General features: G+C 41.2%; 2 protein-coding genes across 2 annotated transcripts; one reads left to right on the top strand and one right to left on the bottom strand.

Annotated features, from left to right (window-relative positions):
* Positions 1–730: 730 nt before the first annotated feature.
* Positions 731–17,783, bottom strand: LOC138959646 (mucin-2-like). Its single transcript, XM_070331213.1, has 13 exons — positions 17,673–17,783; positions 16,063–16,090; positions 15,502–15,551; positions 14,681–14,845; positions 14,046–14,179; positions 13,222–13,389; positions 10,159–11,056; positions 8,414–8,663; positions 7,351–7,722; positions 5,853–5,996; positions 5,122–5,387; positions 4,311–4,427; positions 731–3,070 (listed from the first exon to the last, which is right to left on the bottom strand). The coding sequence occupies exons 1-13, from the start codon at positions 17,775–17,777 to the stop codon at positions 944–946; spliced, it is 4,824 nt and encodes a 1,607-aa protein (XP_070187314.1). The 5' UTR covers positions 17,778–17,783; the 3' UTR covers positions 731–943.
* Positions 17,784–18,656: 873 nt separating this feature from the next.
* LOC138959645 (NEDD8-conjugating enzyme UBE2F-like) lies at positions 18,657–27,342 on the top strand. The gene is made up of 6 exons (XM_070331212.1): positions 18,657–18,853; positions 20,868–20,974; positions 21,338–21,501; positions 21,955–22,116; positions 22,537–22,599; positions 23,953–27,342. Exons 2-6 carry the CDS (start codon positions 20,872–20,874, stop codon positions 24,004–24,006), a joined length of 546 nt encoding a protein of 181 aa, XP_070187313.1. The 5' UTR covers positions 18,657–18,853; positions 20,868–20,871; the 3' UTR covers positions 24,007–27,342.
* Positions 27,343–27,458: the final 116 nt, after the last annotated feature.

The following is a 27,458-nucleotide window of genomic DNA, read 5'->3' as shown; positions in this document are numbered from 1 at the left end:
GCGTTTTAACGATTCTTGTATTCTTTGTATCGATCAAACGCGCACACATCGATCGATGTGTGCGCGTTTGATCGATCCACCAAACGCGCAGCGCGATCGCGCGATCGCGCAGATCGATCAAACGCGCCTAACATCGGCATTATACTTGTCTCGTCTAAATATCGGACCCTATTGCTACGCTGAAAACACAATAGCTGTTAATATTATGTTTACCTCAACATTACATCGGCCTTGCCACATTTTATCGCTGTCAGCCATACTGACCAACAAAAATGGAGGCCAACAATAGTTACTGAAAATTTACAAGTCCAAAAATGGACGAAAAGTCAGCAACTACAACAACATTCCTGTCAAAATAATGACCCAAAAGGAAAGAGCTCACCAACTACGAAGCAGGAGGCAAGTAAGACGGGCACGTGGCCGGTGGGTGTCATAACAAACACCAAACAGCACAGCCACGAGAGAGCCAAAAAATCAACAACCTTATCCTCAGAGCTGAAAAAGTCGTATGATCTTGACCACGTGTTGAGGAGCGGTAGTGACGTAGTACACACCAAGGGGAGTTAACTCCCCGGGTCTGTAGTCATTATTATGGCTCCATTTGCACTTTTTGTGGTGGGGTTGCTTCCCTTTAAAATTGTTTAAGACAGGTAGCCTTTTCAGACCTTAGCATCCTAGACTGCGTCAATGCTTTATGTGATTCGGAGTAAGAATATGGGGGGGGGGGGGGTGTGTGTGTGTGTGTGTGTGTGTGTGTGTGTGTGTGTGTGTGTGTCGGGGGAGGGGTGGATTAGGTAAGGCTGGTGCAAAGCTTAATTGCTTTTTAAATTAAATGAGTGAAACTTACACTTTCAACAACTAAGAAGCAGGAACTTACCCAACACTACGCAATGATTGTACCTGGGCAAGAAATAAAGAGTAATTAAAACAATACCAACAACCACTATGAACTAACTACAGTCTCTGATGGTAGTTTAACACTATCCTCATGAGCAGGTTCAGAAGCTGGCCTTGATTCAATGGCGTTTCTCTCTGTTACTGGCTCCTTCGAAACCTGTGGCTCCACTGACTTGGATGATGGTGGACTCAGCTCTGCTGAATCACTTGCACCCCCTAGCGAGAAAGATACAGAATTTTTTTCAGATGTGGTGGCAGGAGCAGGAACATAATGTGTGGGTGAAATCTCCGACACAGTTTTGTTGGAAACCTTGGATTCTTCTGCTTGAACACTGCTGCTAATGACATTGTCCTCTACTTGTTGTTTTGGAGTGACATTGTCCACCTTTTTCTCAACAATCGGTGTGCTGTCTATAGGACTATGGATGTGAATTTGATCACTAATGTTGTTACTACAGACAGTGTCCGGAACCACTTTTTCTGTTGTTACTGTCGGTTCAGCAGCCCGCACTTCAGTGACAGCAGGTCTCTCATTGTCATGCTGTTTGTCATGAGAGAAAGAAGATGACCTTTCTACTATTCCTGAGGGTGTAGCAGCCTGCACTTCTGTTACTGTGGGTGTGGCAGCATGCACCCCTGTTACTGTGGTAGCCTGCACTCCTGTTACTGTGGTAGTAGCAGCCTGAACTCCCGTTCCTGTGGGTGTGGCAGTAAGCACTCCTGTTACAGTGGGTGTGGCAGCCTGCACTCCAGTTACAGTGGGTGTGGCAGCCTGCACTCCAGTTACAGTGGGTGTGGCAGCCTGCACTCCAGTTACAGTGGGTGTGGCAGCCAGCACTCCAGATACAGTGGGTGTGGCAGCCAGCACTCCTGTTTCTGTGGGTGTGGCAGCCTGCACTCCTGTAACTTTGGGTGTTGAAGCCTGCACTCCTGTAACTTTGGGTGTTGAAGCCTGCACTCCTGTTACTGAGGGTTTGGCATCCTGCACTCCTGATTCTGTGGGTATGGCAGCCTGCACTCCTGTTACTGAGGGTTTGGCATCCTGCACTCTTGATTCTGTGGGTGTGGCAGCCTGCTCTCCTGTTACTGAGGGTTTGGCATCCTGCACTCCTGATTCTGTGGGTATGGCAGCCTGCACTCCTGATAGTTTGGGTGTTACAGCCTGCACTCCTGTTACAGTGGGTTTGGCAGCCTGCACTCCTGTAACTGTGGGTGTGGTAGCCTTCACTCCGGTTACTGTGGGTGTGGCAGTAAGCACTCCTGTTACAGTGGGTGTGGCAGCCTGCACTCCTGTAAGTGTGGATGTGGTAGCCTTCACTCCTGTTACTGTGGGTGTGGTAGCCTTCACTCCTGTTACTGTGGGAGCCTGCACTCCTGTAACTGTGGGTGTGGAAGCCTGAACTCCTGTTACAGTGGGTGTGGAAGCCTGAACTCCTGTAACTGTGGGTGTGGCAGCCTGCACTCCTGTAACTTTGGGTGTGGAAGCCTGAACTCCAGTTACAGTGGGTGTGGAAGCCTGAACTCCTCTAACTGTGGGTGTGGCAGCCTGCACTTTTGTTACAGCTGGTCTGGCAGCCTGCATTCCTGTTACTGTGGGTGCGGCAGCCTGCACTCCTGTTACTGTGGCAGCCTGCACTCCTGTTACCGTGGGACTGGCAGCCTGCACTCCTGTCACTGTGGTAGTAGCAGCCTTCAATCCTGTAACTGTGGCAGCCTGCACTCCTGTAACTGTGGGTGTAGCAGCCTGCACTCCAGTTACAGTGGGTGTGGCAGCCTGCAAACCTGTTACTTTTGGTGTGGCAGCCTGCACTCCTGTTCCTGTTGGTTTGACAGCCTGCACTCCTGTTAGTGTGGCTTTAACAGCCTGCCCTCCTGTTACTGTTGGTTTGACAGCCTGCCCTCCTGTTACTGTTGGTTTGACAGCCTGCCCTCCTGTTGCTGTTGGTTTGACAGCCTGCCCTCCTGTTACTGTGGGTGTAGCGGCCTGCATTTCAATGACAGCAGCTTTGGGCTCCTGCACTATCTCGCTGCCTTGCTGGTTGTTGTTAGCGATACGAGTCGGCCTTTCTCCTGATCGAGCAGTGCTAGGAGCTGGCCTTTCCCCTGACAGAGCAGTGGAATCCTCCGGGGTTGGAGTAAGAGGTCCCTCCAAAGAGTTCTTCTTCTTTAACTCCTGCACAGTCAAAAATACAAACATACAATTGTAATTTCGAACAGAACAAATAATCATGATCCAACAAGTCTATTTGGGTACCAACCTGTCTAACCATGATAGAAAACTGAAATTGGGATGGTTTCATCACATGTAAAAGTCTGGACAGATCTGAGATAGTGACCCAAATTTAAACGGAAACGACTGTACTTTTAAAATTCAAAAGAATTACCTGTATAAAAATGTGCAGTCACATTGCAGCATTACTTCACCTGCTTAATTCAACAGCCATATACACATTCATTACCGCTACATTGCCTCTGTTTAAAACAAAACTTATGCATAGGTGAACCCAGTTTTTTATATTTAGTCAAGTTTTGACTAAATATTTTAACATCGAGGGGGAATCGAAACGAGGGTCGTGGTGTATGTGCGTGTGTGTGTGTGTGTGTGTGTGTGTGTGTGTGTGTGTGTGTGTGTGTGTGTAGAGCGATTCAGACTAAACTACTGGACCGATCTTTATGAAATTTGACATGAGAGTTCCTGGGTATGAAATCCCCGAACGTTTTTTTCATTTTTTTGATAAATGTCTTTGATGACGTCATATCCGGCTTTTCGTGAAAGTTGAGGCGGCACTGTCACGCCCTCATTTTTCAACCAAATTGGTTGAAATTTTGGTCAAGTAATCTTCGACGAAGCCCGGACTTCGGTATTGCATTTCAGCTTGGTGGCTTAAAAAGTAATTAATGACTTTGGTCATTAAAAATCTGAAAATTGTAAAAAAAAAAAAAAAATTATAAAACGATCCAAATTTACGTTTATCTTATTCTCCATCATTTGCTGATTCCAAAAACATATAAATATGTTATATTCGGATTAAAAACAAGCTCTGAAAATTAAATATATAAAAATTATTATCAAAATTAAATTGTCCAAATCAATTTAAAAACACTTTCATCTTATTCCTTGTCGGTTCCTGATTCCAAAAACATATAGATATGATATGTTTGGATTAAAAACATGCTCAGAAAGTTAAAACAAAGAGAGGTACAGAAAAGCGTGCTATCCTTCTTAGCGCAACTACTACCCCGCTCTTCTTGTCAATTTCACTGCCTTTGCCATGAGCGGTGGACTGACGATGCTACGAGTATACGGTCTTGCTGAAAAATGGCATTGCGTTCAATTTCATTCTGTGAGTTCGACAGCTACTTGACTAAATATTGTATTTTCGCCTTACGCGACTTGTTTACTGCTCACTTACCGTTGGATCAACAATGGGTATTGCTACTTTAGGTCTGCGTGCTGGCGATCGACTAGAAGGCTGTTGCAAGTGTGGAGGGAAGTAAACAGTGCCCCCTCTGTGGACCTCAGGCTGGTTCTGAAACAACACAACGTCCTGTGTGTCATGTTAGAAATAAGTAGAGGTACAGGTTATCTATGACAATTAAGACAATGTTCATCTCACCACAGTCACTTTGTTGTTCAAACTAAGACAATTATTTGCATTTGGACTGAGAGAGAGAGAGAGAGAGAGAGAGAGAGAGAGAGAGAGAGAGAGAGAGAGAGAGAGAGAGAGAGAGAGAGAGAGAGAGAGAGAGAGAGAGAGAGAGAGAGAGAGAGAGAGAGAGAGAGAGAGAGAGAGAGAGAGAGAGAGAGAGAGAGAGAGAGAGAGAGAGAGAGAGAGAGAGAGAGAGAGAATCTTATGAGTGTGCAAATAGTGATGTTCACACTAGACTTGCATGACTTCACATGCACCTTGCCAGCTCACCAGAGGTCAAATGTTATTGCACTTGTAAATATTTTCCCTGAAATTAGTATTAAACATTCTTGCCCATGTTCTACCTCCCTGTTCCCAGTATGAAAAAAACAGTGTGCCGCATTCCAAACTTTTCTTTTCCAAATCCAAATTACATTAACCAAACAAACCGACAGTCTCACACGCAAACAGAAAAGGCTAAAAAATAAAGTAAACAACAAATACACACAAAAAACACAAACAGACGACTAAAATCGAAATAAAAACAAACACAGGCCGAAAACACACACACGCACTCACACAAAGCTCAACCTACCTGGGCAGATGCAACAGGCTGTTGAGCCAGAGCGGGCGGAGGAGCAGCAGGGGGAGGGGAGGTGTAGCCAAGGGGGACCTGGTAGGGAGCCGAAGCCCCTGGAGGTGGGGGCGGGGCAGAGTAGATCACTCCTGAAGCAGCCAGATAGGAGGCAGGGATGAGCTGGGGTGAGGGATTGCTGATGGGAACAGCCACAGGTCTGGGAGGGGCGCCAGCCAGGTTTGGAGCCATCAGGTGTGGAGGGCTGGGCATGCCTGTATTGGACACTGAAAAACAGACGTGTTGTGTGTCAAGTTCATCTGCAGACTGCCGTAGTAGATACACGCTTTCCGCCCTTTTTTTTCTTTTAAAAAGAAAAGTAGACAAAGGATAAAAACATTTTTAATGTTTGCTTCACGACAATCTTTTTATACAAAGTTCTGAGTTTAAAATTCTTGACCAAGCTGACAATGTGAAAGCAGGTAGAAAAAAACTGGTGAAACAAATCAAATGAAAACAATTTATCTTGTTGCAAAGTTTACCCCATTAAAAGAAATCTTCCATCTTAAAATTTCTGGTAATTGTCAACACAACTAGCTCAAAAACAATGAAAACACACAAGCTCCTCCGATTGAGCATGTAAACGGTTGAGGAAAGTACTCATATCTTACATAAACAAGAGGACACAATCATGTCTAAATAATACACTCTTCTTATTACAAAGCTAAACCATAGCAAAAACATCAACGCACCAGGCAGGTGGAAAGAAATGGGGGGTTGCATCATAGCAGCATTGAAGGCGGCAGCGTCTTGCGGGGGAGGGGGGTGGGTGGGTCGCTGTGCGCCTGCCATTTCAGGGCGAAACAAGGGAGTAGGGGGGCCCTGGGGGTACACAGCTGGAAGAAATGAAATCAGATCTGAGCAAGGAGATTAGAATTACGGTATGATATATGTCTATTACATCATTTACATGAAAGTTCAATGACAAACAAGAAAACAAAAAACAAAACAAAAAACAGAGATCAAGTGCATTACTTGGTTTGGAGGGAAAAGCAAAAGCAAGAGACGCACATTTTCTTTCAAAAGCACAACAATGAAATACACAAACAAAATAAGAAAACAAACATTTTCTCTTGAGGGGGATGTGCCAATTCAAAAGGCCACACATTGTGTGGGTCGGTGCTTGTGCTCACATCACTAATTCTCAAAGATCTTAAAACATCAAACATGAAATGTAAATGTTAAGGTAAATCTCTTTAATCAACCATAACTAGCTCAGTTCATTTCAGGAGGGTACACCTGCCTTCACATATATCAAAAATATATATCCATGAACAATTTCAAAATAAAACTTAAAGGCACAGTAAGCCTCCCGTAAACCATCACAGATACGGTCAGGCTTTTACACACAGTACAAACACCCTTTCATTTAAACACTCACCGCTTGAGAACATCTTAGGTGCATGCCCTCCGTAAAGAGCGAACAATTTTCAAAGAATTTATTTTTGCGTGGTTTATCTTACCCCTGAGCCATCGTGAACCCGTGTGATCCAGTTTCCCTTTTCTACAATGTAGTCGTCAGTTTGTAATTTGAATGCAACTCGATGTGAGCTTATCTGCAATAGCACGTTTTTATGCACGAAACAAACGGCTGTGGTTCACAAGAACTCTAGCGATGGCTTTTGACTGTTGAGAGGAACTGGTGATATGTATAAACCGTCGTCTGCTACGACCCTTGCGTGACCCTGCTTCCGGGCTTTTCTTTTTTTTAAACTTTCACAACTTCGAATTGTACTAATCTTGTATTGATGAAAAAAGAATTCTTTTATGATTAAAGAATGTTTGTGTAACAAACTGTTAATTTATTATTTAGATTTTAAAAGTTAGGTCTAGCGCAAAAACGCACCACGGTCCAAAAACATTCTTCGGTCCACGACTATCGCCAGTTTAGAATGAGACCCGAAGGGAAGTAACTCATTTTTGACCTGAGTTCAGGATGGGTCCAAAAAGTGTCCGAGACAATCTGCAAAATTAATTCTTTAAAAATTGCTCGCTCTTTACGTACGGCACCTAGGATGTTCCCGTTTGGTGAGCGTTCAAATGGAAGGGTGTTTGTACTGTGTGTAAAAGCCTGACAGTATCTGTGATGGTTTACGGGAGGCTTACTGTGCCTTTAAAGAAACTATTTCAAACACTGAGATCAATATTAACACACGCAAGCATTTACATTCTTGGCAAATCAACGCATACCTTGCTTGTAGTAGCCAGAGCCTGGCTCCACAGGGGCCTGTTTCTTTTGCTGCGGCTGCGGCTGATGTTGATGTTGCTGATGTTGATGCTGCTGTTGTTGATGCTGCTGTTGTTGATGCTGTTGTTGTTGTTGATGCTGCTGTTGTTGTTGATGCTGCTGTTGTTGTTGATGCTGCTGTTGTTGTTGCTGCGGAGGCGGCGGCAGCGATGCTTGCTGCTGCTGGGGATCGCTGTAGCCTGCCTCCATGTTTCGCTGACGCTGAGAGGAGTAACGTTTGGGTTTGGTCTGTTCACGAATGTCTTGTCTGGGGCCAGGGCCAGGGCCAGGGCCACCCTGGTTCCTCTTCTCTCCCTGGAGTTTGTTAAGCATGGCTGGAAAGGAAAGCTTCTCCTTTTGAGAAAGTGTTCTCAGTACGTTCGCATAAGCTGTGCCATGTGGTCTAAGACTTGTATAATATCTTCAAGGTAGCGTTTTTATGTAAGTCTCTATAATCTTAAGAACAATTTGGGAGTGGTGTCAAACAAGAAGTAAAATAGCTCGATACGTGTGTCAATTATGAGACTAACTGATGAAAACAAACACAAGGATATCAACTCTCTGAAAGTCTGATCACTTTGAAAGTTTCTCTCATCTGGGAGAGCTGCATCAGAAAGCAGAACATGGTGAGGGGATGCAAGTTTGTAAGTTTCTAAGGCCAGAAGGATTGAATACAAAAGTTGTGCAGGGAAGTTTTGGAGTGTCATCACAATGTCTGTTAGCTCACCATAGCTCTTTCCATGCTACTCAAATCTTTAACTTATCTGACACCAGCATTCAAACAAAACTTCTACAGTGGAACCATTTTTTTTAAAACCTTATTTTTTCAGATTTTGTTGTTCATAACTTATCCCCACTTTAAACTTCTCAGTCTAGCATTCGTAAGTAAGGTAACTCCTTTTAGTTAAATTGGGGTGAGTATTCTTAAAAATGGTCATTTTACTTGTAAAAAATACATATTTTTGGAGATTGTAAAAGGGGTTTTCACCACTTTACTACTGAAACATCGCAAAGGCATTCACAAACCTTGATCGCCAGCACCAGTCTGCGGAGGAGGAGCTTGGATCATGGCAGGCACACCCTTGTGGTCGCCAGCAGAGCCCATCATTTCACCCATGGGTCCAACACCCGTCCCTCCCACCTTGCCACGCCTCTCCTTGGCGTAGGACTTGCGCTCCGTGGTGGTGTTTGTGATGGTGACACTGATGGTTTGAACGTTCTCCTTGTTGGAGATGACAACGTCCTGTTTCGCCCCTGGCTTGGCAACCACGCCCGTCTGGCAAGGGGAAAGAGAGTAAATTATAAACTCTAAAGATTTGTTCATCTGAAGCAAGCACAGAAGTACAGTGACACCTGCAATGTGTGGCCCCTCCAGTAAGAGGACACCTCCCTTACAAGGACACCTTCTGACATCCCTTTCTCTATAATAATATATCTACCAAAATATACCTGTCATGACAGGCCACCTGTAATGTAGGGACACTTTTGGCTGGTCCCAAGGGTGTCCTTTCATCGCAGTTACCACTGGAATGCATTCAAGAGCTCCAAAGCCAGGTGAGCTGATATACAGTAGAACTCCCCCTTAACGACCACTCCTTTTTTACGACCGATTTTGCCACCACGGATGCATTTTACTATGTAATGAACCCCCAGTGGACGACTAACCCCAAAACGCGACTTACGACCGAGCTTTTGGGGATGATTTACGACTTTTGCGCACATTTCGAGCAGACGAAAACACAACATGGCGGCTCTCGCTCCTCCAACTATCGCGAGACAAAAAAAACACCCGAAATATCGCGCGCGCGAGATCCTAATACATTCGGTTTTCCTCTGTACGCTACCTTGTCCACGACCACTTGTTGACAAACGAAGATTCGCGAAAGAAAGAGAAAAGCGCCGACTCTTGAGTAGAGAGCTAATAAAGTAATCACTAATCGAGCGAAATGGCATTCCGCGGCAACTTCCTTTGGAGTCGGGAAGACGCAAATCCTGTGTATCGTCAAGGATAAGGACTCGGTGTTATCGAGATGGCGAGAAGGATAGCGAAGCGAAAGTACTCGAAGAGAGGTGCCCGTACGAAAACCTCAACGATCGCGTATGGGACAAGTTTAGCGATGAAAGGCGAAGAAACATTCATGTGAGCGGAAAGATGATTCGTAGGAAAGTCGTTATGCTTTCTTTTGAGTTAGGACATTCGGATTTCACTGGTTGCGCCACAATGTCAAATGTGCTTCACTCAGCGGGGAGCGAGCATTACGCCACGAGTAAATTTTCTTTAAAATTTGAGTTAAAGTTGTTCTGCTGTAATGTGTTTGGATGTGTGTGTTGATATGACAGTAAACTGCAACTGTGTGTTTGTGTGTAAACATGACAGTACATAACAGTACATACACTGCAACCAAATTCATGACCGCCTGGGCCAAAAACTCAAACCCCCATTTTAAGACCCCCCCCTTTTTACGACCTAATTTTCAAGGTTTTTCCAAAGTCGTAAATAGGGGGTTCTACTGTATTAAAACAGCTTTCTACCACCAACACAAATTCCATAAGAGTTACAGTAGCCTTCGTTCAAGACAGAATAAAGAGGAAAAGTACTCACAGAGGAGACATTCACAGCCATTCATTTACTCTTTCTCCTTTCATTTACTTTTTGAAAAGTAAATTTTCTCAAAACACCCCCTACCAGAACAGAACAACCATTTATCTGTCAAAAGCAAGCCATTTAAGTTAAGTTTATGGTAAACACACTGAGCAATTCCACAATTCACCTGTGCACTGTTTCCATCGAAACCAGGACCTTCGGTGGGCGCATTATTTTTGAGCGAAGAGTTGGTAAACTCTTTCGGAGTAGGAGCAAGCTCGTCAGAAGCTACGTTGCCTGGTCGCTCTTCCCTCTCCATGCGGCTGTAGCGAGGGGGGCGATTGTCGCGATCCTTCCTGTCATGGCCGCGAGGAGCATTGGCAAATCCACCACGAGGCCCCCCACGGGGTGAGCGATTGTAGCTGTTTCGCTCTGCGTACATGTTATCTCCATCATCTTCTCTTCGTTGGTTGCCCCGGTTCTTGTACTCGCCCTGTCCACGCTGGTCCTTGTACCGGATGTCCTGGGAGTAACTGTCCCGCCCCTGATTGCCGCCTTGCCGACGACCGAGTGAGGGGAAGTCCTGCGAGTAGACGTTCTGCCGAGGTGAAATCCGCGCATCCTGAGACTGAGATAAGCTGGCGTCTTGAGGACGGTGACCCTGCCAGCCTCCGTTTCTATCCCTGTTGGCTGGCCGATCTCGATATCCCTGCCGCTCCCCATAACTCTGACGGTCATTATCTCCAGATCCAGGTCGATCCCTCCTTGCACGCTGTCCTGTCCCTGCCCCTCTCCGCCCCCTGGGGAAGAAGTTGTCAGCAGAGCTCTGTGAGGTGTCGATGGTGGTCATGTACGGTACGTCAATGTCCTCATCAAAATCCTCAAAGGCCTCAGGCTGGGGTAGTTGTTGTGGTGGTGGTGCCCGGTTCCTCGGCCTGTTGTTGGGCTTGTTGCCATAGTCGGTGGTGTCGATGACAGCCATTCGTGGTGCATGTGGCTCTGGCTCCGGCTCCAGCTCTGGCTGCAGCCTTTGTGGCTCCATAAACTCTGACAGCTGAGAATGTCGTTGGGGCCTGCCACGTCCCCTGAAACATGGAAAGTGGTGTCTAACTTTATATTTCTCTTTGCAATACAGGGTCCCCACTGGTTTTTAGAAACAAAATTCCATGACTTTTCCATGAGCCGCAATAACATTTTCCATGACTAGATCCACAGGTCGCCATTTCCGAACACGCAAACTTTTTACGTCTTGTCACTGCCAGTTTTGATACTGGCTTGCTTTGCACTGAATTTGAGTCAGTTTCTACGCAGTGTCTCTTCGACAAGCAAGTCAAGCATTTGCTACGCAGTCAGATTATCGGTAATGTTTGCTGGTCCTGTCATTTCACTAAACTGGACCAGCCACTGTTTGTATCCATCTGCACTTTCGTAAATTCCGTTTCGTAACCGTCACTGTGACTTGACGAACTGTCATTTTTTTCACCGCGATACACAGTTCATTGCGAAGATCTTCCTCAGTAATTCGTACCAATTTCGCATACTTTTTGTTGTCAACAAACAACTCGAAATCCTTTGTCGCTGCCCTACACGCCACCAGGCGTGAAAGGCAGTAAGTAAGTAAGTAAACAACTCGAAAGAAAGTTTCAAACTCATCATCCTCCATCTTGCTTGTCGAAGCGCTAAAGTACTTTATCGATGCAAAAACAAAAGCAGAAAACTTCAACGAAACTGACTCAAATGCAGCGCAGACGACACGACGAGATAACGGAAGGAAGTTAGCCTCACTTTGGCTCAAGTGCCGTTAAAAATACTGTTATTCTCGTATGCAAATACGAACGAGAAGTTGGTCATACGAACAATTAAGCCTTGTGCTGGCGACGCAAATCGCTACTGGCTGGCAAGGGGGGGGGGGGGGGGGGGGGGGATGGCTGGGCAACGAAAATCGCCGCTGGCGTGCTAAAGGTTAATTTTTTTTCTTTCTTATTTTTGTTAAATTCCATGACTTTCCATGACTTGAATTGAAATTCCATGACTTTCCGGGCCTGGAAAATTAAAAATCAAATTCCATGACTTTCCATGACCTGTACGAACCCTGGCAATAACTAAAATACATGTTGGTAGCGGTCTTTCTGTGAGTGTACATGTGTGTATGTATTTGTGTTTGTATATAAGTCTGCATCAAAATACCCGTGTGACTTGGAATAATAGGCCGTGAAAAGTAGGATATGCGCCGCAATGGCTGCGATCTGCTGGCCGATGTGAATGCGTGATGTATTGTGTAAAAAAAAATTCGATCTCACACGGCATAAATAAATCCCTGCGCCTTGAATATGTGCGCGATAGAAATTGCATAAAATAAAAAACAAAATAAAAAAATAAATCCCTGCGCTTAGAACTGTACCCACGGAATACGCGCGATATAAGCCTCATACTGATTGATTGATGTGTTTGTATCTTAGTCAGTGGGTAGTGAAACAGAGCTCAAAAGCTGAACGAAACAAAATGACAGAACATTAACATGATTTTATGGTGTAAATATAACATACAATCATCTGTGCTGAATATGCAAACATTTGATAAATTGGACACTTCACTGAAAAATCAAATGCTGCACAGGAAGGACAGGAGTAATGAGATGATTATTCATGTACCAATTGAATAGATTTGGAAAAGTCTTAAAATGAAACACTTTTTAGACACCTTGACAGATTCGTGGTCATATGTCAACAACAAAAATTTGAAAAGTAGCAAAAGAAACTAGTCTCATCGGTAATTACAGGAACAGTCAAACATCCTAAAATTACTTAAAAAAACAACTTAATGTTCCTTGTCCTACTAACATAAAAGGTGGTATAAAAACTGAAGCAAAGCTGCGTATGGTGTTCATCCAAAGTGAATACATACTCCCCATAAAGAAATTGAAACAATCTTGCTCTTTAGCACAAATATACACTCAAACAAAAGCAAACCGACAGAGGAAAACAGCACCCCCCCCCCCCAAAAAAAAAAAAAGACAAATTCCAAAAAATATTTTTGTCGGGTTTGTATTGGTTGTGAAAGCGTGAATACCCTTGCTTTTTAGTGCGACAAATATTCCACGGGCCAATCACTAGCAAGGCGTGTGTCTGAAACATGTGGACAATGAGCATGTGTGCATTATTTGTCTCACTAAAAGTATTCATTCTTTCACAACCTATACAAACCCAACAGAGTTATTTCCCAACATTGTCTTTTCTCTCTAGTTGCCTACCTTCCTCTCATCTGCCTTGCAGGGGGAGCCTCCGGTGGTTTGTCACTAGCGCGGATGTCGTAGCCATACAGGGAGATAAGCTCCTCACGACTCTTTGGTGCCTGGAGGTCTTCTCTGAATCGATCATGTCCCCACTTTCCTTCATCCTGCCACAGCTTTTTCTTTGGTCTGCAAACAACATTGTACATGTGTACTAAACTGTTTGATTTTCATGAATGTTAATTTCAGGTTTAAAGGCCCACTCCGCCCCTAATAACCATCAGTTTTGGGCCACAGAAACCGCCAGGCTTTTACATACAGTAAATACATTCTTTCGTTTATACACTTACCACAAGAAAACACCACAAGTGCTCTCCAAAGAGAGGGAGCATTTTTCAAAGAATCATTTTTGCGCTTTATGCTTGTTAAATAGCCATTCAAGTGATCGATGTCATTTAATGTTGTTAAATGCTATTGCAATTGTGTCCATAAGGTTACTATTGCTGATTAGGTGAAAGATGTCATCATTCTGTAAACCTCTTGTGAAGCAGAGTTGTGCTTTAAAGAAAAGTCAATGTAATGCCATTTTGAAAACTAATGTCATAGTTCTGTTACTCAATGGAAAGAAAAAGCACTTCAGCAACAAACATCCACAAATGTATTCCATGGAAACAATTACACTCTAAAAAACATGCTGAAAATACGCTAATTGGTGGAAAAAAATTCATGGCTGACAGATACAGAGAGAAAGAGATGGAGAGAGGACACATTGGACATCAACCTAAACACACAGAAACACACACTGCTGTAAAGAAAAGCAGAAGCTGAACTAGTGATGATCCTACTTGAGTTCTTCTGCAGGTTCCTCATCATCCTCCCCAGTACGCATGTCATGCTCGTAGAAGGCTCCTCTGCGAGGCACATAGGCTGGGTTCTTTTTGTCTTCATCATCATCCACATTCTCCTTTTCTGGCTGCTCCTGCAAACACACACAAAAATGTGAAGATACAATGGCACCTGTGTGTGAGAATGCTTTAATATTAAATGAGAAAACACATGTTAGAGTTCTTCTATCTTGAACAAAGCACACATGAGTCTCAACATGACACCAACATTGTAGAGGTACTTCTGGATAATGCAAAGAGAACTTTAACAACATAAACCACTGTGTAGTATTCTATTTTGTAAAGGGGTGTGAACGTTTGGAATAATTCCAATTTGAACAATTGAAAATGTGCCCTTTGTTCAGCAGGCACAGTTCACAAGAACACAAAGAGACCAGTTTCCTGCTGGGAGAGCATAGTTACTGTAAAATTGCAAATATGCATGCCTACACATTATAGTATTGTTACTTAAATGTCCAAAATATGTATGAATCTGCATTAAGCCTTCTGTTCCTACAAACTATGAAATTACCACAAGTCTTCGTCTTGTTTTCTCGTGCCTGAAGGCAGCAACTACGCCCAGAAAGAAGACTCACCTCGCCATCCCCACTCTGACGCTCCTCTCCCAGCTGTTCCTCTCCTTCAATTATCACATCTTCATCGGTGTACTCTTCATCATCTTCCTCTTCTTCAGTCCCTTCTTCTGTCTCCTCCTCTGTTTCCTCCTCCTCCTCTGTCGCCTCCTCACTTTCTTCATCACCCTACAAGAACAGTGAACAGGCAATTGCATGAAAAAGCTAACAGAGCTGGCACCACATCTACCATTTTATTTTAATTATAATGAAAGCGTATAAAGCGCAAACAGCAGAATAATTCCATGATCTCAGCGCAGTACAACACTATTAGTATTACTAAATGATGAAAATAAATTAATACACAATTTCAAACCTTAACATCTTTATTTCAACACAATAGGAAAACAATCAAACACTGAAACAGAATTACAACAACACAATTGCACAAACTACATTATATTCAAATGCCACTGGTTAAAAATTTTTATGTCACCAGTGAAACTGAAAAAGCGTCTTTTACCAAACTGAGAAGAAGAAAAAAACAGAACTAAAATGCAGTTTTGATGGCAATGGTGCTTAAAAATATTCTACCACTTACCAGCATTAAGATAAGATTCATGGTATACTTGATGCTTGCTACCATGCTGCTTGAAAATAAAAGAAGGCTGAATCGTTTGTTTTTCTCTTCTTTGATCAGCATTACTGATGCAGCAGAGATAGATAGAGACAAAGAAAGAAAGAAAAATAGAGAGATAGTGGGGTGGGGCGTGCTACATCAAAAACTGAACTGTCATAAAATTGTTATAATAAATTTAAGGCTAAACAAGGCGTGTTGTCCGTACCCCTGCATCCCGGCTTTCTTCAGTAGCACTTTCATACTCTGAAGCAACATCTGAAAAAAAAGAGTGAACATCGTTATTAATATCAGAAAATACAATCCTGTCAATTTCATAGCTTTCGTGTTTTTCTTTCCCACAAAATCCAACTCCCCATCCCTCCAATAGTTTTGATAGGGGGTCTTTTGACCATCAATTCTCCTACTAAGCGGACAAAACCAGAAGATGTTAATCCTATCCATCTCCGTTAATGTCCTCTGAGGTTTAGAACAACACTGCCTTAATTTAAAAATCTTCAATTATTATTTTTTTTTGTTAAAAGGCCCACACTCTTACTTGTTAATTACAGCAATTCCATGTCAAACTGCAGCACAAACATTTTGCACATATTATCCATAAAATAAATAGGGTGTTTGTGTACATGTAAACTTGTTTGTGTACAAATAATTCTGCTACATTACATAATTTACAAGTATTACATAATTTATAAGGTTGTGTGTTGGTCATATTTACACACACTTTCAAAAGTGAGAAATTATAAGTGGCTAATGAAAAAAAATAGATTACCTGCATCAGCCTGGTCTCCCTCACTTTCCTGTAGAAACACAATGAAAAGAAGAGGTTAGGGATTTGTTCTGCTCCAAGAAAAATTCAGGGGAGTTTAAATCACTTAATGATTTAGTGAATTAATCAGAGGATCAAAAAAGACTTAATGAGATACGCCGACGACAAAACAAGCCCAAGACGTATCTTTTTTACCCTCTCTTCTGAGGGTCAATAGAAAAACAAAGTTTGAGAAGATGTCACAATGACATTGACAGATATTAAGGGCGTCAAGTATTATTTTTTTGTCTTCTAGTTCTATAAAATGACAAAGAATTTTGATAATGAAGTTACTTTCACATAAATGTTCCATTCCTTTATCTAAAAGTCTTCTTGGGGAAATGACAGAAGATGTTTTCGGGAAATAAATGTGTCAGGATTTTCTGCGGTCTGCTAGAGTAAGACTCAGTCACAGTAACTTCGTAAGACTAAGAGCCCCTTTACCCCGGACAAGCTTTTCACAACACCTGGAGCAAGTTTCACGTTTCCGATCCACTTTATCATGCGATCGGGATGAGCAACTAACTATGATAGGTACGCAATGCAGCGTACGCTAAATATGATACCATATCACAGATATAAATTCTTGCTATTAGTGAGTATTACTGAAATACCAGTACTCAACTCTTTCTTTTCTTTCCCTGACAAGTTACATTAACTTGATTAAGACTGATTACTAGCTCTAGTGGTTTCTTTGAGCAGCTTCAATTTTCAAACTTTTAGCATCTTTATATAAATTATAACCAAGGATTTTTCATATGGAGTGGATAGTCAAAACTGCCTCCCACAATTGGTAAACACATGTGCAGCTGTCTTGTTAATATCATGGACTCCACACAAACAGAGAACTAATTTAGTAAACGTTTGTGTGTGACTTTGAATTTGATCAAGTGATGTACAAACTACAACTGAGCTGCCTCTCCCAATGAAAAACGTATACTGTTCTAATGCTGGCTTGATTGGCTGGACAGCAACCTGTTCTTTGCCCTGGTCTGAGTTATCAGTGCATAACTGACTGTATCAGTGTATGCGCTCCAGTGGATCTTGTGTTGTACCTTTGTGTTGTATCTATCAGGTATCTATAGACGGAAACTTACAAGTGTTCCGCATCTTTGTCTTCTTCTTCGGGTTGGTAGCCAAGGTCCACAAGGACTATTTTTGCCACTTTAGGGATGAAGAGGTCAAAACCGGCGACAAACAAAATAGAAAACAAAACTTGACTAAATGTAAACAGGACGGGGCTGCCCCTTATTTTCAGGTATCACGATCAATTTAGACGAATCCGGCTACCGCAGAGGTCCTCGGGGTAAACCCAGACCGTCTTATCCATGTAGCAAACGTACTTCAATTCACAAACAAGGAAGTGCTTATCAATGGGTATATTAATAAGATGCCTTAACAGAAGTTTACGTTGAAGCCAACACCTACTGGGTGCTGTTTCACATTAAATCGGGAAAAAGTGAAGAGCCCCATGTAAGGAAACAAGTTTGGAAAGTTAGCAGATCCGTTGTTATGGAGACAACTGTGCAACAAAACGGTAGATTAACCTGAACAAAGCTAAATGAAGGACTTACACATTCAGATGGTCTCGTTTTCACCTCCTTGTCTTTGTCAACAGCAACAGCAACAGTTTCTTCTCCTTCGTCTTCAAGAGCACGTCTTCGCCGTCTATCAGCCATTTTGGATAGATTACGAACGTTTCCGGAGATTTATCTTTTAACCCAAATGTGTACGAATCAGTAGATCGCTTTGTTCCCTTTGTTTATCAAGATCTACGAATCAATGACAAGCAGGTTTGTTTGCTTTTTTACTTTTGTAAAAATTGTATATATATTTGACTGTCCTGTCATGTTACATATACTACACTTCTAACTCAGAATGCGATTGATCAGACTATAATTCTTCACAGGTAGGTAGATGTTTTGTTTGTTTGTGTGTTTGTTTGTTTGTACTGACAACGTGATGATTATGAAAACACAAGAAGAAGTGAGGACAACTTATGCATTCAATTTTCAAAAACAATATCAGGAAATGTTCATTTGGTGATCAAGTTGCACCACTTTGGAATGGCTCACTGTCTAAAAAAAAAAAAAAACCCAACTAAAATGGCTATTAACACGTACCAGCCAGTTGGACCAACCAATGAGGAAAAGCTTGTATGAGTACGATGAGTGACACTTGTCACACAATTTCAAAAGTATGAATATATTTTCAGACAATAATACAATTCACAATTTAATGAGGGGACGAACAAAGCCCGCGAGGTCTACTTGGACTACTTGTTGTCCCTGTACAACCTCTACCTATCCTCATGTAAAGTTATTTTGGCTGTGCCAACATTTATCTATAGGGCCTTATATATGTATATGTGTGTCACGAACAGAGTAATCACATTACATACCTCTTCTGCTAGATGTAAAAGTTTTTTTTTTTATGTTGTATTAATATTTCAACTTTGTTCCCAAAAAATCTGGCTGTCTTGAGTGATGCTTGTTGTTTTAGTAAATTTATCTTTTTAGATACTTTTGGTTTTTATATTTCTACAACAATAATAACCCTTCGTGGTACTAACCGAGAGAAAAAATCAATACCTTCAAAACTTTTAATTACAAAATTGTGTTTGATCCTTTCCTGACTTCATCTCAAATCTGAGTTGAACATAGCGAAAAGAAATGTCCGCATGGGGTAGTTTGTGACGTTGTGAGCGACCAGACGATGATTTCCGTCTCTTTTACTTTTAGACAGTGGGTCCTTGGTAAGTAATGTGATGTTCTTAATCTACTTTAATTATGTGAACCATCATATTTGTGATCATGTAGGCTAAATGACACAAAAGCAAAAACCGACGTCCTTCCTCATCTGCTGGTCACATCAACCGCGAAACCTACTCTCAAAGAATGGTGTTTTGTGTACTGAACCCATTGGCATTGACAATGAATGAGAACTCGGATTCAGAAGGCACTAGATTAGATGAAACTCGTGCAGTGTTCATAAAAGAAACACTCTGGCAGACCTATAGCAATGCCCAAAAGCAGAGGTATTTCTAAAAAAAATTGTAAAGGTCTTTCACCTGTTTTTGGTGGACCTCAATTTTAAGTTTGACCAGAAGCACATGAATGATGAAGCATCTTTATTTATTATTTATTTATTTATTTTATTTTATGCAGCTTGTTATCGCGCGCATATTTCAACATATGGATTCAAGGCGCAGGGATTTATTTATGCCGTGTGAGATGGAATTTTTTTTACACAATTATACATCACCAATCACGCATTCACATCGGCCAGCAGATCGCAGCCATTTTGGCGCATATCCTACTTTTCACGGCCTATTATTCCAAGTCACACGGGTATTTTGGTGGACATTTTTATCTATGCCTATACAATTTTGCCAGGAAAGCATCTGGGTAACTTCTGAGGGGGACATGGCCCAATAACCTTACTCAAGTTACTAGTCCTGCTCTGTGTTTATTTTATAGATCCCTGCAAGGCGAAGTAGGATGCTCTAAGCGAGACAAGCAAGTGAGAAAGTCTGGATGCAAGTTTCTGAAATTTTTCCAGGCAGAAATTGTAGTATTTATTTTTGTAGTTGTACGTACAGCTGTGGTACGTGCTATCAACAGACACTGTTCGGAAATAACTGTCAGGATTTCAATGCACTGTGGAAAAGTGCCCCCCTCACAGTGAAGCAAACAGTATCCCACTTCTAGGAGGGAAAAAAAGCGATCGCAATATTATTAATGAATGAGATTCCACGCGGTCGCATTTATAATGCAGTGTAACCTCAAGCAAAAACAAAATTCGTTGTCAGTGCACCATGTAATGATGCATGCATAGGTCTGAGCGATCAATGCTGCAATGAATCAAGAACTTCGATGTGCATATTTTGACAGAAAAGGGTATTATATTGAGCGGACACTGCATAACAAGCAAATCAGAGTGGAAAACTTGCGTGTTTTTGTTTTCCACCTCACCAGCATGTTAATTGTTATTGTTTGCTTCACTGTCACTGTCAGTGTCAGGGATGCAACTCTTCCACAGTGCGTGAAAGAGATAAAAGCTTGCCTTTGTGTTGTTGTTGCCAAATCGTGTCCTGTCAAGTTAATAATTATCACACTTGTATTATATTCATAAGCAGTCCGGCAGAGATGCTGCCCCATTGTAATTTTGTGTTTCTTGCGAAAACCTGGCTTGTTTGATATTATGCACACAAAAAGTAGATTAAGAGTTCCCAGATCCTCAACCGACCATAGTTTTTCCTCCTGAATTACTCAAACCTTCAAAAAAGAATAGAAAAAATCTCCATTTGCAGACGACAGAAGGGAAGCTACCCATCTTCAACATACTACGAGTAGGAGACACAACTGGCACAAGTTCCGGCCAATGAAAAGCCTTAACTAAAAATATATTAACATGCTCTTGGCGTTATTTCTATTTTTAACTGCACTTCGAAAGTAATTAACAAGCGATTGAGAGCACATTTTGCCATTTTTAGCGGCAGTCTCATTCTAAATTTCTATTCTAATAAAGTAATATTTATATATAATTATATACATGTATAAAAATTACCAACCTTCCTACCCTGATTTTAGCGGCCTTGTCACTGGAAAAGAAATTGGACTTGTGTTTGTTGATATATTGTTCTTGTGTTTTGCTACTTGTGGGGCTTTGATTTTCGCGTATGTTTTAACACATTTTTTTAATTTTATTCTTGCGCCAAATCCTGATGAAGAAATTAGAATTCAAATATGTAGTTTTCTCAATTTCAGAACCATGATAACATTATCCAAAAAGTTGAAGCAGCAAGCTGGCCCTAAGAAAGAGCCAGAACCTGAGTCACGCAGGATTTCCATCAGAGACAAACTTCTGGTGAAAGGTGAAATTATATAAAGTTTAGTACATGTATATAATAAACAATGTTTAAATTTAGAAGAGAAACTGATAGAGAGAGACTGTTGTTCAGATAGAAAAGGGTACATGACGAATGACGGGGGGTTGTCACCTTACTCCTGTATTTTAAGACTCTTTTAAAAGTTTATTTTATGTTAGTTATATTTTGTTTGAAAAGATGGGAGTTATTCTTTGAACAGAGTACATCAGAGATTTAGTCAGCAGGTCATTGACTGAAATATCACATTTGCTTGCACATGGATTATGCTGCGTATTTTAACTATTTGCCAGATCTGTCTTACTTTGCTAACATTACTGAATATTTTATTTGGTCCTCTTTCACTTTCAGAGGTTCAAGAAATGGAAGAGAACATGCCTCGAACCTGCAGGGTGCAGTTTGATGACCCAAGCGTTTTGCATCACTTCTGTCTCTATATCAGCCCTGATGAAGGCTATTGGCAGGGAGGCCGATTTAAGTTTGAGATTGATGTTCCAGATGACTACAATATTGTTGTAAGTATCGACTTTATTTTTGGTTTATGGTAGACTTTATTTTTGGTTTATGGTAATGCGGGGTTTGCAATGTGGCCTTCTTCCTACTGAAATTCGAAAATACTGGACATGACATTTACAGGATCAACTGAACTGGCCCCTTACAAGTTGATATTTTGTTTGACAGGTGGCTGTGTTGTTGTGCATATTTTGGCTAATAGCTCAGTCCACAAAGACTTTGAGAGACCAGTTTTTATAAGAGGAACCCTTATGTTTTTGGTAGGTATCTGGTTAGAGCTGTTTTAAAAAATGTGTAGTTATACTTGTATACCGTTAAGTAACAGATGAGATTTTGATGTTTATAGATACCTTGAACGGTTGAAAACGACGTTAAACACCAAATAAAGAAAGAAAGAAAGATGTTTATAGATGTGCACAACATGCAGTTTTTGATGTTTTTCTTCTTGTTTGCAGCCTCCCAAAGCTCGATGTCTGACAAAGATATGGCACCCCAACATTACAGAGAATGGAGAGATCTGTCTCAGCTTGTTACGACAAAATTCGTATGACGGACTTGGCTGGGCTCCCACACGGCGGTTAAAAGATGTTCTTTGGGGACTAAACTCTTTGTTTTCTGTAAGTCAGTTTTTGTTGAGTTCTGCATGTCTCAGCTTGTCATGTTTGGGTGTTTTTTTGTTCTTGTTTTATTTAAATTGCGTATTTGATTTTCATACTTTTGTCGGGTTGGTGTTTGGAACCGATTTTCACCATGCACTAAGCAGCAAGGACTACATAACTTGTGTGCTGAAATCTATATATTTTATGTATGGATGACACTTTTGACAGGTGTAACAAAACTGAAGACTCAAAGTTTTGAAGTTATGCCTTTTGTGTGTGCTGTTCTTTTGTTTGTTTACTTGTTTGTTGTATTTCTGTGTACATGTGTGTGTGTGTGTGTGTGTGTTTCAAGTGTTTTTACTTGATTTTTTTGTTGTCTTTTGCTGGTTATAATTCAGACTAATTTAGTGTCTCACATTTTGTTTTGATTCTTTACAGGATCTTTTGAATTTCGAGGATCCTTTGAATGTGGAAGCTGCTGAACACTATGCAAGAGATAGGGTAAGAAAATTCACACTCTTTTCTCTTACAGTTACGCACAAAAGAGAAAACTTGTACTTTTTCACACACACACAGTGGCACACACATGCACACAGTCTCGCTCTCTCTCCCCCCCCCCCCCCCTCTCTCTCTCTCTATCTCACACTCTTTCTCTCTCTCTATCTCAACTCTCTCTCTCCCTGTATCTCCATGTCAGTCAATTTTTATTACTTAGTAATTTCTTGTACCTTGGCTTATTTATGTTTTTCTGCCAGAGGGACATTGACTCTGTTTTATTCTCTTCTACGGGTGAAAAATGGAGATACAAAAGAAATGACAAGAGAAAGAAAAGATTGGCAAAGAGGAGAAGTCTCTGAAGTTAATTAGAAAACACTCCCTTTTGTACTGATTTTACTCCATGGACTCAAATAGGAATGATCATCAACCAATAAAGTGTTTTTGTGACTGCATGCCTGAAGAATATGAATGTTTAGAGCTGATCTTACAGTGGTTGTATATCAAACCATAATGCAGGAGCAGGTTTTTCTAACAATGATTTAGTAAACTCGTAACTGGTTATATCATGTTTTAGAGCCAGTGATGGTTTATGTGATAAATGCAAAGACAAAATGGCCTCTGTGTTGAGTTGACATGTTACACCCTGCACTCATGCAAGCATTTTATCAGAGGAAAACCCAGTCATCTGAAAATCATGTACATGTAACTCCATAAATAGCTAGGTTTCAGGTTGTTTTGCCACTAAACATCAACCGATTTCAGTTCTGATCCTTTTTAGCCAGTGATACTGATAGTACCAGCACAATATGTGGATGTTTGTTCAAATAAAATTCTGTTTAGCCTTAGAGATTATCCTTCCATCTCGCAGAAATGATCAGGTATGCCAACACAGATCTGTTCAGGCTTTTACAAGGAATCAGAGTATCCTTTCACTTGGGAACATTCCAAAAATCTACAGCCTTGCAGCTGCTGTGTGTCCCGAGAGGGAATGTTTTGCTAAACTGTTGTTGTAGATTTGAATTTGTCGTAATATGATCATGAGGTGTCTGTTGCAAAATTGATTCAGCCAAAAATTCCCACTGCACAAAAGGATGCCTGGCTGAACAGTTTTGGTATGTGAACAGGTGAAAGGGTATTTTTATTCCAAGTAAAAGCCTGGACCATTGATATATTATCTATAAATGATTGAACAACATGGTGCACACAAGAAGGAAGATATCTTAAGATGTATAAAGCTGTAAACTGCGTGATTGTGAAAGTTGAACATTTATGCAAGTCTGATTCAATCTTTCACTTCATAATCATTAGCTCCAAGAAATGCTGCATATCTGATTATGTTTTTACTTTTTTCTTCAGGAAGCATTCAAGATCAAAGTGAGAGATTATATACAAGCGTATGCCAAGAGATAATTCTTCTGAGACTTTGTTTTACTAGGAACTGAGTGTGTCAGTGTCATGAGTGCATGCATGAATGGGTGTGTGTGTGTGTGTGTGTGTGTGTGTGTGTGTGTGTGTGTGTGTATCCATGCGTGTGTGTGTACATGCGTGTGTGTGTTGTTGTGAGAACTGATTGAGAACTAATGAGCTGTGTTGGCGATTGCTGTGTAGAGTTGTGTGCTTTGATACAGGAATGAACAATAAAAAAAACGTTATTTTTGGCCTTTTGTATGTAAAATGACATTTTATGATTTTTTCCATTGCCTAATGAAAGACATGTACATCTTGTGGAAATCGTCTGTATGTATGAGGAAATGCTTGCTAGAATGCGTGTGATGATATGAGAGCAAACAGATGAGGGAGTGCATGGCTGCGTTGGGCTTTCTGCACGTTCATTTTGTCTGTATGCTTTGACAGTAATAAACTGCTTTGTAACAGACTCAGAAGGAGACAAAAGAAAGTCTTGATTAATTTCATGATCTTGCACAGCTTTTTCTGCTTCCTTTGTTTTTGTCCTGTTTGTGAAGAGACTCCTACCTAGAGGGTTATAACTCATAGTCTGCAAATTCATTTGGGGTATTTGCTTGTATGATTTCTAGGCACAAGATTTTTCCATGCATTTCTTCACAATTTTTATCTTGAAAGATAAACTTTGAGTGTGCATTCATTTGTGTGTGTACGTGCGTTTATGCGTGTGTGTGTGTTAACCTTCGCCCGACATCGTGGGGCCGTGTGCAAATATTTCTGGAACGATTCCAAATTTTTTAATGAGCTTTTGGAAATGCCTTAACCACCTAAACATCTGTTATGTCCTAATAGATCATTACATTTCATTGAAAACTAATTAAGAAAACACTAGCTAAAGAGAAACCAAAAGTCATATATTCTGTTTAGAGAATGGGGCCGCATGGCACCACGAAGTCTGCGGAGGGGTATGCATGCCGCTTTCCCTTTGAGAAGTATGGGGCCGCACGGCCCCACGATTTCTGCGGAGGGGTATGCATGTTTTCCCTTCTTTGAGAAGTATGGGGCCGTACGGCCCCACGATGTCTTCCGCGTGTAGTCAATAACGAAGTCGGGCGAAGGTGAAAGAGGGAGACTTTCCAACATCTCTGTAACGTTTTGGTGCTTCTTAATCTTAGTTCACACTTACCTTTTTTCCAGTGACGAATTGATACATGCAAACTATTTGCATGCAACAGAAAAGCAGTTCTTTGACAGTAAAAATCTCCATTCTTCTCTTCACCTCATTATTCGCCACTTTAATATTTTCCCTTGGAAGCTACTGATCATTTTCAAGGGTTTTCTTTCTGGCTGATGCATCACTTCAGCCAAAGGTGAATAAAACAAAAAGGTGTGACTCCTATAGGCAGATTACTACAGTATCTTTTGAGGGATGTCTATGAAATTGTGCTGCTGATGTTAATGTCACCTCGTCGCGATATAACCTTGAATGGTTGAAAACGACGTTAAACACCAAATAAAGAAAGAAAGAAAGAAAGAAAGTTAATGTCACCCCCCGCGGGTTAGGGGGAAGAATTTACCCGATGCTCCCCAGCATGTCGTAAGAGGCGACTAACGGATTCTGTTTCTCCTTTTACCCTTGTTAAGTGTTTCTTGTATAGAATATAGTCAATGTTTGTAAAGATTTTAGTCAAGCAGTATGTAAGAAATGTTAAGTCCTTTGTACTGGAAACTTGCATTCTCCCAGTAAGGTCATATATTGTACTACGTTGCAAGCCCCTGGACCAATTTTTTTTATTAGTGCTTTTGTGAACAAGAAACAATTAACAAGTGGCTCTATCCCATCCCCCCCTTTCCCCGTCGCGATATAACCTTGAACGGTTGAAAACGACGTTGAACACCAAATAAAGAAAGAAAGATGTTAATGTCTCTGTTACTTCTGTGCTGGTCAGGTTTAAACTCAGGATTGTACATTTGTAATCGCGTAAATCCAAGTGTCCAGTTTTGTTATTTATCCAAGTGTCCACCTTTGTACTTGCTTTGTACAACTGTGACAGCTAGTGGCGACATCTGTATAAGTTTGTTGTTTTTTGTTGTTGTTGATAGAACACAATGGTTGTTTTGCCTTTGCGTTGAAGAGGCTATAACTTTCACCAAGTCTGTTATGAAAACTTGTTTATTTTGATCCACATGACAAGAAATGTAATTAAAGAATAAAACATTTATGACAGTTCCATTTTTCTGCCCACTTTATTATCTGCATCCATTTTGTTTTTAATTCTTTGCTTATTTACTTTTTTTGTACCTTCCCACTAACTTATTTACTTAAAACTTATTACCCTCTTTGCCCTCAAGCATAAAGCACGGCAATGAACTCTGTCTAACTGTTGACATCAACATCAACAAATACAGCTGTTAAAAAATGTATAGGTCTGATAAAAAAGGTTGGTTGTGTTGACAGGATATGCAAACAATGCCAGCTCTGCATCTGTGTTACTGCCGGGTCTCTTGTAAATCAGAGACAACAGGGTATTAACAGTGGGGAGTCTGAATGTGTGTGTGTGTGTGTGTGGGGGGGGGGGATAAAAGGGTGTTTAACTGTATTTAAATAAACACCACTAATGTCAAAGGACGAAAGTGGAAGACCTGTCTAAAATGGAACTATAACACAAATAAGATATACAGAGATACAGCTTTGAATGTCTGTATTTAACCTTCACCGGATCACGCTTTGGACTACACAGTCCGGATGATGTGGGTCGTGTACGACCCATACTTTCCAAAGAAGGATTCAACGTAAAAAGTATGGGTCGTACATGACCCACGCCATCGCAAAAGGATAAACATTTTGCCGCCTCTTTGCAGAGTATGGGTCGTACACGACCCACACCATCTGAATAAGGATAAACAGCGTACAATTCCTTACGTCCACGACCCACATCTTCCGGACTGTGTAGTTCAAATTATGTCATCATTTATTTGTTTGTTTACAAAGATTATTTTTTTAAAGTTGGGCAATGGGATGGTCGCATGGTTATTGCAGATTCAATGGAAAACTCCAAATAGTTTCAGAGATAAAGACGATTTTGTGAGGCTCTGGGTTGATCGTCTACGACCCACGAAGCACGGTGAAATGGTTAAAGTTTTCTCAGATAAAATTATAACAGGTTTATTACCAGTCAAGTACATGTAGTCTTGGCTGTAACTGAACAGGTACTCTGGATTTTCCTTGTCACTGAATGTTTGCCTTTATGCAAATTAAAGCCCAGGTGTGAAAGCGTTTGAAAATGAAACCAAGATATATTCACGTTTTCATGTTAAATAATAATTTGCAGTGTCAGTTTTGCTCTGGTGTTTTGTTATAGTGTGTCTGTGTGTCTGTGTGTGAGCTTGTCATATGGGTTCTTTCCAACACTGTCTCAATTAAGTGTATTATGTAAACCACCTGCTGATAATGAAGC

The sequence above is a fragment of the Littorina saxatilis genome, linkage group LG2 (genome assembly GCF_037325665.1).
Source record: "Littorina saxatilis isolate snail1 linkage group LG2, US_GU_Lsax_2.0, whole genome shotgun sequence".
In the NCBI taxonomy this organism is placed as follows: domain Eukaryota; kingdom Metazoa; phylum Mollusca; class Gastropoda; order Littorinimorpha; family Littorinidae; genus Littorina; species Littorina saxatilis.
Note: the sequence above shows the minus strand (reverse complement) of the source record. Positions and strands in the feature narration are given on the sequence as shown.

What these genes read in the sequence shown, in the direction of transcription:
- LOC138959646 (XM_070331213.1), bottom strand. Translation starts at nt 17,777, where the DNA reads ATGGCTGATAGACGGCGAAGACGTGCTCTTGAAGACGAAGGAGAAGAA. An exon ending in GCAAGGCAGATGAGAGGAAG is followed by an intron (nt 11,057 to 13,221) that starts GTAGGCAACTAG and finishes TCCATGTTTCAG; the next exon opens with GGGACGTGGCAGGCCCCAAC. An exon ending in CATTTCTTTCCACCTGCCTG is followed by an intron (nt 5,388 to 5,852) that starts GTGCGTTGATGT and finishes TCTGTTTTTCAG; the next exon opens with TGTCCAATACAGGCATGCCC.
- LOC138959645 (XM_070331212.1), top strand. Translation starts at nt 20,872, where the DNA reads ATGATAACATTATCCAAAAAGTTGAAGCAGCAAGCTGGCCCTAAGAAA. An exon ending in AGACAAACTTCTGGTGAAAG is followed by an intron (nt 20,975 to 21,337) that starts GTGAAATTATAT and finishes TTTCACTTTCAG; the next exon opens with AGGTTCAAGAAATGGAAGAG. An exon ending in AACACTATGCAAGAGATAGG is followed by an intron (nt 22,600 to 23,952) that starts GTAAGAAAATTC and finishes TTTTTTCTTCAG; the next exon opens with GAAGCATTCAAGATCAAAGT.